General features: G+C 38.7%; 2 protein-coding genes and 1 non-coding gene across 7 annotated transcripts in view; 1 reads left to right on the top strand and 2 right to left on the bottom strand.

Moving 5' to 3' along the window:
- Window positions 1-7,226: 7,226 nt before the first annotated feature.
- trnai-uau (transfer RNA isoleucine (anticodon UAU)) lies at window positions 7,227-7,320 on the bottom strand. Its single transcript has 2 exons — window positions 7,283-7,320; window positions 7,227-7,262 (listed from the first exon to the last, which is right to left on the bottom strand). It is a non-coding gene; the product is annotated as a tRNA-Ile (tRNA).
- A 252-nt stretch (window positions 7,321-7,572) lies between these two features.
- Window positions 7,573-11,287, top strand: hcar1-4 (hydroxycarboxylic acid receptor 1-4). The gene is made up of 2 exons (XM_051124059.1): window positions 7,573-7,829; window positions 8,017-11,287. Exon 2 carries the CDS (start codon window positions 8,043-8,045, stop codon window positions 8,979-8,981), a length of 939 nt encoding a protein of 312 aa, XP_050980016.1. The 5' UTR covers window positions 7,573-7,829; window positions 8,017-8,042; the 3' UTR covers window positions 8,982-11,287.
- Window positions 11,288-11,377: 90 nt separating this feature from the next.
- The window catches only part of mta3 (metastasis associated 1 family, member 3), a 43,894-nt gene continuing 42,854 nt past the window's right edge, over window positions 11,378-12,417 (bottom strand). For 2 of the 5 annotated variants that reach the window (XM_051124053.1, XM_051124055.1), the window contains exon 20: window positions 11,378-12,362. In XM_051124053.1, coding sequence (XP_050980010.1) covers window positions 12,197-12,362 — 166 coding nt within the window. In that variant the 3' untranslated portion in view covers window positions 11,378-12,196. The remainder of the gene's footprint in view (window positions 12,363-12,417) is intronic. The other 3 variants (XM_051124056.1, XM_051124052.1, XM_051124057.1) reach the window with 2 other exon arrangements.

A 12,417-nucleotide genomic window follows, 5' to 3' on the forward strand; every position in this document is an offset into this window, starting at 1 on the left:
TATACATGATTCATATGGAGACCATTAGTTGTGCCATCTGAGCCTGGTTGTGGTGAAAAATGTTTGACGTCTATCGAGATGTCTGCTGTGATGTCATTAGTAGACCTACGAGCACAGGGAGTATCATATGGGACCGGGGGAGGTGGGAAGGAGCAAGGCTGCGCTACAAGCTGAACCAGATGATGGTACAAAAAAACCTTGAAACCTCAAATGAGTACATCTTAAAAGCCTGTTGATCCCAAGACATGTTCATGGTTTTTAGGATTGACACGCAATGTAATGTACAAAGCTTTGCACCAACGCATTACCATAAGTCAGTCCATGTTTCAAAACACTTTCAATGTAGTTGTTTGATGTTCTTTAAATAAAGTGTATGGCATGAATCACTGAAGGAGCTTGGAAAGTACAGATCATGTCTTTGAGGATGTCGATCCCGTACAAGATACACATGGGCTCTGTCTGAAACCTGAAAATGTTGGCTTTTTCAAAAGAAGCTTTTTATGTGGACTATTTTGAGAACAAAGACACTTGCAAGGTGACCTTTGGCATCAAAAAGCTTGAAAACCCCTATTTTTAAAATAGGGAGTTAGTCAATATTACAGTCGTTGGAAAATAACAAGAAAATTGTGATTCTGATCACCTCACAGAGGAAAGAGAGCCAAAATGCATTCATATTCAGCATCCCTCACTGTGTCTTACTGTCCTACTGGCACCAGATTTATCGTACACAATGCATGCCAGCAAATGGAAAACATCCCAGTGACAGGAAATGACAGAGAACAATATCCTGCCACAGCATTGTCCAAGTGGTCTGCTTTACGCATTTTTTTACAGCTCCATTTTCTGTGAAAATAATTTCTCTTCCTATAAAAATAAACCACAACCATGGGAATCTTTGTTCATCCAAGATATGTGCAGTTGGGCACAACTGAGCATCCGGGCCGTGATAATAGTTTTCGTTTTCGAATGTAAGACGCAAAAGCATATGAAGCCGTTTCATTGTCACAAATTGTGTTAACATGAATTTATATAGCCTCATTTACCTTTGGCATGTACTGTATGAAATGTGTGGCCTACAAAAAGGTCCATTCATGGTCCATTCCCTGTGCTTGGAGAAGAGATGGCAGCATAGTGAGCGAGCGGGAGATTTGGGCAACTGTGGTTTCTCATATGACCAACATTTATTCAGAGCTCGGAATATGAACCGTGGACATTTGACCTCTCTGTCTGTTACTCAGCGGATCTAAAATTAGTCATAATTGCAGCCTAACGGGTGAAAAAAGGCAGAATTTATGGTTCGTTGGAGCCGCAGCTTGGCGGCTACTTATTCCCAAGCATTTGGAGGGACAGGAACGGCATGTCCTCCTCTGGAAACATCATGGCTCAGGACTGCTAGCGCAGACCCTTATTCACTGGCCGCAGAACCCACATTCTCCAGGAACGTCATCCTCATTCACACACTCCATCATCCACAGGAATTGACAAGGAAGGCAAGAATAACTGTCTGGAAACCTCACAGGCATGTATTATTTTATCTCTACAAAGCATTTAGCAGTGTAGCACATGCAGAAGCCTGTCAGACACCGAAGGAGACATGGCATGACGATTATGACAACGGTTATGTCAGAGGAACAATGAGTAGTGCTCGAGATGTTTCCCAGGTGCTGCCAGCTCCGTGAAGATGTTGTCTTGACTCCTAGGAGTATGGGAAGCAAAAATCTTGATTTCAGAGATAGATGTCCAAAACGTTCGATTAGAAGTCCTATTACTTTCAGTCATGCGCTTCCAGAAGAAAAATGTGATTAAAAGGCCTCTGTGAAGCATTCCTCAGTGATATGTTTGACGCAGGTTATCTTGGCTCAAATAAAGGCGAGAGGGAATGAAGTTCAGTCACTGGAAAAAAACAGATAAGAAGAGAGCGATTATGATAACATGTCAGTCCCATCATGCAGAAAGCAGCATTAGGTACATCTCAAAGTTTAATCCGGCCAGCATGGCGTGTCGGTTTTCACTACTTTGTGTAAATATTAAATTACATCTAACATTCTTTTTCGCAAGGCGGTTTTAACGGACAATGTCGCAACATTAAGAGCGTTCCAGAAATCTTGGTATTAAACACATACTATGCAAGTCATGTCATGTTTTTTTATTATTGTTATTTTTGTTTGGCCGAGAATTGCTAGACAATATGCATCTGTAGTTGACATACTCAACTTTTAGGGTTAAAGTTAAAAAATGTAGTCCTTTTTTCCAAGATTCGTGACTCTGAGAGAATTAAAAATACTGCCAAGGTTTTAATCAGGAATTTCACCGCATAGTTCTCCAATTTATCTGTGAGTCATACCTAAAATGAAAACCAGATGCCCCCCTATGTGGCTAAATGGAGGTTGTATTAGAGAAAGTGAAGAAATTGAACTCGACTTTTGCAACTATGACGCTTTAAGAAAGCGTGAAGAGGAATATGAAGAAGCACCGAATGTTGTCTCAGTGGAGTAGGAGAGGAACAGAATGTTGTATGTGCAAATCACCCAAGCAGCTGTTAGAGACTCCGCCAAAGTGAGAAAAAACAGAACCGAAATGTTCCAAGGGTCTTATTACTGTTGCCGAGAGAAAACACAACATAAGCAATGTAAGCAAGTAAGCAGAGAATGTATTTATGATCTCCTTCGGTCAAATGAAAGTGCTGTACCTGACAAAAACATCTTGACACAAGTCATATCGAAAGATCAGTTAATGTGCAGAACGCTGCCGTGTGGACTGAGATGAGTAAGATTGAGTATCTGGTAACTGCACTATACATTAACGCTCAAATGAGTAGTTCAAGATGATGTTTTAAGCTAAAGGTTGGTGAAGGACATTCAGGCCCGAGCATCAAATCTCTGATCTAAGCCATTATTTCCCAAGAGAAAAACTCCAGCAGCCTGTTCACAAGGCATCATGGGTAAAAGCACATGTGTGTTTGTGTAAAGGAGCTAAAGCTGATGTTATCCATTGTGTAAAAGGCTTGTATTTTATAGACAAACCGCTGAAGAACACATATGAGTAACAGATGTACTAAACTGGTTAACTAGCACTAAATCTCAAGTAAAGATTTATGATGACCCTTCTCATGAATCACAGATGGGCAACCAGAACATAGCTTCAAACAGCTTTTATTATTATTTTAATTGTTTTTAAAAGAATCGTTTGTTGTTTTTAAACATTTAAAGTAACTATGTTTTTACCTTGAAATATCAGTTTCAAAATTGTTCTGATGGTACACTGAATAAGACAAATGTCTTGTGTCTGTTCTAGGGCTAAGTCAGGGTTGCTACTCAAAACTAGCCCAAAAGTAGCCCCAATCACATTTTGAGGGGGGGTACTGTTAAAAATCACATTCCAGAGGGTAAAATATGTTTTTGGCGGGGTTCCCCTGGTAAAATTAGCATTTCAGGGGCTAAATATTACGTTATTGGGGTCATTTCAACCGGCAGACCTGAAAAACAACCCGCGGCAACAGTGTTAAAGTAAAAACTGCAGACTGTTCACACTGTCAGTTTTTGGGATCAAAATGTCCCGTTCACACAGCAACTTACAATAGCATTTAGAATACTGTCTGTATCAATGTGCAATCGTCCATAAATGATGTCCATTAAACTAAAAAATCTTTTCACATTTTGACACGACGAGTCAAATCGAGCTGCGAGTTCCTCCGAAAAATCTTTATTACATTAACTGACAGCAGTTATTTGGGAGAGCTGAGCATTCGAGTCACGTGTAGATCACAAAACTGACGAGAGCGGATCTGGTGCAGAACAGTGATGGGAAACCACACTTGAAAACTTCCCAGCAGGCACACCACTTCATAAGACATAGATATTTGGTTACATTTCAGTTGCGACATCAGGTGACCAAAATTCAATGTCGATTCAAAGTCTAATGTCAACATTAATTTGATGTCCAATACCGACGTCAGCTGATATCAATATTTTGTTGTTTTTAGGTTGCTACTGATGTCAACTCGATTTTCATTCTCAACCAAAATGCAACGTTTGTCTGACATTGGGGTCCAACGTCAACCTGACGTTACACTGACATCCGGTGCCTGCTGGGTTGCAACATGTGGTATCCAATCCAGTTTCATTCACGCAGTGCATTATAGAATGCAGTTGTCACTCCCTTAAGTTCAGTGAGTGGGTATGAAATCCTGCAAAAGAGTGGATTGCTTTATGGCAGCAACAAATGCATGTGTACAGCAATCCACAGTAATTACAACAGTGGTTAATTTACGACAGCGATTATACTTACTGAACTGTAGGGGGCTCCAATGTTGTAAAAAAATACACAAAATGACAGCTGCTTTAACATTGGTAACCCCAGGTATTAAGACTTGTGTGGCTTAATATAATGTAAATTATGTCTCTTACTAAAATATGTAGTAGAAAACCCATGAAAGATTGATGTTATTTAAAAAATCCACATCGTTTTACACTATGGTGGGCGGTATTATTTTGATGATGTCAAATGGTTGCACTCAGTGAGCTACTGGCGCTACCTGTTGCTCTTTTTCCAGCAACACAATTCAGAATACACAGTTGTGGCGTCCAGTGTAGACAGACTTTAGCCGTTGCGGTGCGGCGTTACAGGTGACGATGTAGATAAGCGTAGGCTTAAACCAAATGCAGTAGCATAGAATTTTCCCCACAAGGATATCAAGTGAAAACGGCGCTGAGAAGCTCTTTCAGTGGCTGCACCGTCATGTCGGCATGTTTACATTCGGCCAGGATAGCATTTACTACTCTTTCAGTAGCTGTAGTCTACTAAAGTGTAGAGAACAAAGATTCTTGTCTTTAGGATGTTTTATTTGTGCACAGGCATCTTCACATTCTTTTCTCCTTTTCTAATCACTAGAAAAGCAGTGAACATCGCTTCTCTTGTTGCCCGTTCGACTAACAATTACAACCAAAAACCGCACAATGTGGCATTGTATCAGCATTCTATCAGAGCTCAACGAGTTCAATGATTTTATGTCATCAAAATAATGGTGCCAAAATATGTATAAAACGATGAGGATTTTTTAAATAGCATAAATCTTTCATGGGTTTTCTACTACATATTTTAGCAAGACACATCATTTACATTACATTAAGTCATACAAGTCTTAATACCCGGAGTTCCCTTTAACAACTTTTAATTAAAAATGTATAATGTTATTTAAAAATATTTCGTTTTTATTATTTAGCTATCAAGCTATTAATTTTTTTTTCAATCAGTTCTTATAATATTAGGGAACGTCAACCTGACAATTTATGTTAAGTTTGTTTTTAGCTATTATACTGGCCCTGGGGTCTTTGAGACCTCAAACAGAACATGAGGGTTAACCATGGTGTTAAAGAATTAAAGAAAAAAGAAAGATGTGGAATGGGGAGCCCGAGAGGGAGAGAGAGAAAGAGAAAGGGAGGCAGAGAGAGAGGTGCTGTGAGGAAGCTCTTGGCTCTGCTTGTCTGCACTTGCACACCAGATGCGCTCTGCCTCAGCTCTGGAATGTGTTTGTGAGAGCAGTTTAACCACTGACCCACCCAACCATTACCACAGAAATCTGATCCAGACAATCCACTCAGCCTCCTTCATTGTGTGTGCGTGTGTTCTTCTCTCTATTATCTTGCTTCCTCTATCTACTTTCTTTCTCCCCTTCTCTCCCAAAAATGTGCCTAAACCTATTTTTCAAATGTGGTTCCCACAAAGTTCTCCTTTCTTTAACCACTGATTACTCAATGTGTGCACTCAAACACTCACTTTACAAGCACAGGTTCACACTCATACACAAGCACTCATGCTGATTGCATTTTAATGGTAATCCATGAGCCGTGACAAGGCAATAAAATAAAACTTGAGAAGTTAAAGATGGTCATTCATTCTGCACATAAAGGCAGAGGAGATTTTCGTTTTCCTTTTCCCTATTGAGTTCAATGCTTTTACAAGTGATGAGCTTTTTATACTGATACACAGTCAGTCATTACAAAAAAAGGGATACATTGTGCTTTGAATATTAAGTATGTTTAGAATATTAATTAAATTGTATTAGTTTCTCTCATATGAGATTGCTTATCGTATGGGTAGTTTGTTTGCTGGATAGATAGATAGATAAACTTAATGTGATGTATATTTGTCAGCGATATATAAAAATAAATCTGTAAAATTTCTGTACTCAAAAATTATGCAATAGTTTATTATTAACTATTTGCATCTGTACATTTATTCAGTTATGCATCTTTAAAATATGGTTTTATGACAGTGTGGAATAAACAATATTCAGTTTGTTAAAGAGAATGAGACAGATAGATAGATAGATAGATAGATAGATAGATTCAACAAGACCTTAATCAGAAAACACATGAAATAAATTATTTCAGAATTCTTCTCTAAGATTATTTCTCAGTCAAGAATTAAAAGCGGTTGTTTTGTGGGATTTTGACATGACAGTTTTGGCAGTGGCAGAGCTTCGATGAAATCTGATCAGACCAAAAGATTTGACAAGGCCGTGCTGTTTATATGTAAATGTGATGTTTACATGCAAATGTGCGCCAAGAACATAAATTTAAAAAGAAACATATGAAATCATTGCCGTGATGAGATGTTTCTGGATGACTAATATAACCCAACATCCTACAACACAGACCTCTAAACCGTGTGAAGAAAAATAGACAACAGTGACTTTTAAAAAGACAACAATGTAAGGTTAGGTTAAGGTTAACGAAGCATTTTCACTGTAAAGAAAACATACAGCTAGCCAAGAAAAAAGAAACTAAAAGAAAACAACAAAACAAAAATAAACTGTAACCTGTATTTCTGAACTGTATATTTAGAATGACCCTTCTTGAAGACATTTCACACACCTCAGGGTAAATAACGTTCCAGAGCGTTGCGGTTTTAACACGTGGCGAATCTCTTATGATTGTGCAGCCTTCTTGAAACTTATGCATTGCTGCCCTCTACAGGCTACTTCCCGCCATAGACGCAGACGCAAACACAATGCGACTATCCAACCGTGTTGTTCCTTTACACACAACGTACTTCCTCTGTTATGTCCACACACTGATTCCTCAATAACACCGTAGTTGTCTCATGTTGCATTTTGAGTTATGAAATCCTGGATTAATTTTCAGCGTAAACTTACTTTAAGAGACAGTCTACCCTCCATATGCGATTTTACAGAATCACCCCTATATTTTAATCGTGCAAAACTCTGCTCCAGGTGAGGCTCGAACTCACAACCTCGGCATTGCTCTGCTTTGTACTGCTGTATAAGTACCGCGCGCTAACCGATTGCGCCACTGGAGCTTCGGCGGCTCAGTGCAATAACACAGCTCATAAGTGATAACTCAAGTCTTTTTGAGTAACACGTGTTTTCCCGCCTCACTTTTTTTTAAAGGTTTGAATACAGACGTTTTTAGAAGCACGTATCCTGCTTGACATTTATTACGAGTTTTTACACTTAAAAGAAAAAATATGAAATAACATATATCGATTCTTATCACATATGTGATAAGATGTATTCCATATGGTATGGCATTATTTCCCAAAACTATTACAGTACAGCACTGCCCTGAAGTGACATCGCATTTCTAAAATTAATCTCGACTCTTTCGATTTGTTAATTTCCCAGCATGATAGCGTCATTAACCGCATACAGATAATGTGAGGTGATTCTGATTTGCGATCTAAATAACATTAGAAACAGATAGCAAAGATCAGTTGATCTTCCTTGACTCCACCCTATCGACTTACTTCAGCTTACGAAACTGTACCCTTACGACAACGACAACTCCTGCCAACAACTTGATCGTTTGGTAAGTCTTTAAAGGCATTTAATCTACGTTAATTATATTAATTATTGTTAATTAAAAATAATTTGGAGTGTTTATTCCACTAGAATTCACCATTAACTAAGCAAAATCGAAAAACATCTTATATTAGGAGTTTTCTCATCCTTTTACTTTTTAACATTATGTTAACACAGTTTTAATGTACTTTTAGGTTTCAGAATCACTCTACTTTTCATCATGAGTAACATCACCGCCTGCATGGAACCTCAGACCCTTGTTTCTTCCATTTTAAAGCCTGTTTATATTTTGGAGTTCATCTTTGGGTTGCCTGGGAATGTGTTTGCTCTGTGGATTTTGTTCTTCAAGTCTCCATGGAAAGCCTGCAATGTTTATCTCTTCTGCCTGGTGATATCTGACCTCCTACTCCTCACCGGGCTGCCTTTCCACATTGATTATCTCTTTCGTGGGGAAGACTGGATATTTGGCGAATCCTTCTGCCGCCTCATTGCATACATCATATCAGTGAACTACTCAGCAAGCATGGCTTTCATGTCAATTTTAGCCGTGGACCGTTTCTTCAGGATCCTTCACCCACACCATCGCATTTGTCGAACGAGTGTGAGACAGGCAGTAATGTTGGTTACCACAGTTTGGCTGGTTGTTCTACTCCTTCGCCTTCCAACCGCCCTGAGCGTGGTTCTCACACCACAGAAAAACTCTTCGAAGCTCACATGCCACGGTTTTCTCTCATGGACGTGGCCGTCGGTTCAGATGAGGATATATAATTCTGTACAGCTGATAGAGGCTCTGTTTGCATTTGCACTGGTTGTTATCTGTTTTGTGAGGGTGTCCTGTCACGTCAACGGTCGCCAGTCTAAGGGAGCTCACCGCAGGGTGAAGCGGGCAGTGAGATTGCTTCTGTTTCTTGTGATCATGTTTGTTCTGTGTTTTCTGCCTAAAGTCACTTTTGGCATCTTCCTTCAAGTGTTGTCCTGTTCGAAAATTCTCATGGTGTGTTTTCATGCCTCTCTAGCTTTAGCTTACATGAATAGTGCATTGGATTCAGTCATCTACTGCCACATTAACGCCTGGTTCCGTGACACCCTAAAGGGCAAAACTAACTCACTAGGGCTGACGAAGTTCAAGATGAGTGCGAAGACAAACAGAAAACGTTGATCTACCTGAGAAACTGTTGTTTTTTTCAACAAATATGAGTAATTATCATAAGTACATTTTATAGGTCAGGCTTCTGGTCTCATCCGCATCCAGCTATTTTTACAGCTCGTTTGGCTGTTTGATATTGCAAATTGGTGTGTCTTACCATCTTATTTTAATGTATTATCTTAATTATGAACACACCGGTTTGTAGTGTGAACAGTTTTACCGTTTACTCCACGTGGTTATTCTTCTCATTATTTCCATATAGTGGCTAATGAACCAGAAGTCCCACTCATAGGCTTACTTTCACATTAAAGAATTAAGGTGGATAGTTCACATATTATTATTCACTTAATATTCTCTTTTGTGTTCTACAACAGTCATATAGGTTTGGAACAACATGAGGGTGAGAAAATGAAAATTAATTTCTATGTGAACTAGGCTGAAGGCTGTTCACACCAAGGACCGTAGCTATAAAGATAACGATAAAGATATCCACCTTATTTTTCCTGTAAGAGTGGGCGCCGCCATCTGTAAAATTTATGAGTCTGGCTGCTGGTCTCATCCGCGTCCAGCGATTTTTAGCTGTACAACAGCTCATTTTGTAGCTTGAAATTGCAAATTGGTGTGTCTTACCATAAAATTTTAATGTATTGTATCTTAATTACGAAGACATTGGTTCGTAGCGCAGTTTTACCGTTTACTGGACGTTGTTATTCTTCTCGCTATAATTGCGGCTAATAAACCAGAAGCCTCTTCCACAGGTTTAAAGGAGAAGTCCACTTCCAAAACAAAGATTCACATATAATGTACTCACCTCGTTGTCATCCAAAATGTTCATGTCTTTCTTCAGTCATAAAGAAATTGTTTTTTGAGGAAAACATTTCAGCATTTTTCTCCATATAATGGACTGATATGGTGCCACGATTTTGAACTTCCAGAATGCAGTTTAAATGCAGCTTCAAACGATTCCAAATGTGGTTGTAAATTAACCCAGCCAAAAAAGAAGGGTCTTATCTAGCCTTATCTTACCTTGGCTCTAAATCGCCAAAATGTCCTGGATTCGGCTTTTGCTTCCTACAGTCGCTATTAACTCGGTGCATTTTTGTATTAAAGCCTTGCACGGGACTGTTTTCTAGATCCTGCTGAAGTTCAGGCCATTACTACCTGCTCACACGATCATTTTAATATTGAATATATTTTTGCGCTATCATATGCGGAGTATTTAAATTTTTTTGAATGAGCGGCTGTTTACTTTCTTTTTCAATTTCGCGATCACACGCACTCTGTATAAAGGGAGCACATCTAACAAGATCAGATATGAGCACATCCTCCAGCATGATTTGTCAATAATCTCTCCTTTCTCTTGTCTTGACTTGACCCATGATCAGTTAAATCTGATGCAGGGTTGCCAAATCCACATTTTTTTGCACGGAATCGGACTGATCTTAAACTGTTGCGAAGAGTTGTTTTTTTTCCGTGGTTAATTGTTTGAAATATTGCATAAATAACATTTGACTGAAATGCTTGTATTGAAACATTTTGCATTCTTCCTGTGAAAAAACTGTGCAATACATTAAGCTTTGTGATGGCCGCTGGTAGGAAGCCTTTTAGCTGTGTTTATGATCAATCTGCACAAGGGTGACTGTAAAATATACATTTTAGATATAGAAATGAAATATTTAGATTTTTGATATGGGATATGTTTGGAAAGTACACCGTGAAAAACAATTTGTTAAGTCAACTTAAAATAATTTGTAACCTGGCTGCCTTAAAATTTGAAGTTCAGTCAACTCAAAAAAAAAGTTTATGCAACTTGAAATGTTAAATTATACTAAGTGACAACTTAGATATTTGAGTTGAATCAACTTAAAATTTTAAGGCAGCTGGGTTACTTACCCATCTGTTGAGTTTAGCAAACACAAATATCTAAGTTGTTACTTAGTACAACTTAACATTTCAAGTTGACTAAACTTATTTTAGTTGACTGAACTTCAAATTTTAAGGCAGCAGGGTAACAAATTATTTTAAGCTGACTCAACAAATTGTGTTTTTTATTTTTTACAGAGTAGACTGTTTTTTGGACTTTTTTTTTGCAAACTAAAATATGGTCACCCTAGTTTAACAGGTGATATCGTAGTTATTGTTATTTGTGTGAATGGGTCTTAACTCTAGACAGACTTAATGGATGATTATTTTACACAATAAGTCCTATATGCTATACTGTACAGCTTTCTGTATTTTGTTGTCATATTTCCTGTCTGTATTTATAACCAACATGCATCATTGATTGCTTTTTGTATATTACACAGACGTACAATCTGTACTGCGTTTGTTTATTTAGCATTTTTCAGTAAATGTGTGACACACAATGAAATACAACAGAAATGTATGAGGCATAGAAAACAAAATAGCTTATTGTTTCACTGTCACATGCTGTCACATTGCCCTTTGAAGTTAAAAAGCCAATGATTTTCTTCCTTTAAAAACATCCAAAGGGTATTACTGGCATCTGAAAGAGTCTTTAATGTCCAGGGGAACAGAACCGTAATATCCTGAATGAATATTTAAGAGTTGCAAAGACTGCTTTGACTTCCACGAATCATTACAACATCTCCAGTTAAAAGAATCTATTGAACATGCTCTCATTTAAGACCATCTAATAGCCAGCAACTCAACATACAATCCAGTCCTCGCTTGAATACAATATAAAAACAGCTCACAAACTTGTACTTGTCATGATACCACAGAAGATACAGAGAAATAAAGGAAACCATTCAATGCAGAGCTAACTGAATTTACAAAGAGTACACTGTCTTTTGAGGGCTCAGCATCAGATAGTGTTGATCTGTACATGATACACATTTGTGGTATGGCCACTTGCGGAACCCTGTAAGTTAAGTTCCCACAGCCATAGATTCTCATCAAACAAGTGCTTAGAGCTAATGTTATAAGTTGCTGCAAGGTAAAAGTGGTTTAATGAGCATTCAGTACTTAGAAAGACATTGAAGGGCTTCAGGCTGCCGTCCAAGAGGGTGCTGAATATACAAGTATAAGTTTAGTTGAGGTTATTAGCTAAATGCTTTATTATTCTGAGCCTTTTGTCCTGAAGAGGAAGCGAAAGAAGAAGTAGAACAAGAAGTGTTTTAGTGACTTGTGGCCTGTGCAGTGCAGAGTTAGGCAGCAAATGAGAAACTGACAGAGCAGGCTGAGGGAACAATGCGGGACAAGGGTCAGTCGTGGATGACGATTGGGCCTCGCATCCGTAAACTGGGGTGAGGGGGCGCCAGGACGGGTACCTGCGCGGGCCCCTGGGGGACCCTGCGCAGGCTGATCTGCTCACATGGTTGTCTGCACGCTCTTCTTAACTGGGAACGTGAGAGCAGCCTTCTGGCCTTCCTGAAGGAACAGGAAGATAAAACACAACATGTCATTGTCATCTTGCAGAACTTAC

The sequence above is a fragment of the Labeo rohita genome, chromosome 12, assembly GCF_022985175.1.
Source record: "Labeo rohita strain BAU-BD-2019 chromosome 12, IGBB_LRoh.1.0, whole genome shotgun sequence".
NCBI lineage: Eukaryota > Metazoa > Chordata > Actinopteri > Cypriniformes > Cyprinidae > Labeo > Labeo rohita.

Coding starts and splice junctions, on each gene's coding strand:
- hcar1-4 (XM_051124059.1), top strand. CDS start 8,043: ATGAGTAACATCACCGCCTGCATGGAACCTCAGACCCTTGTTTCTTCC.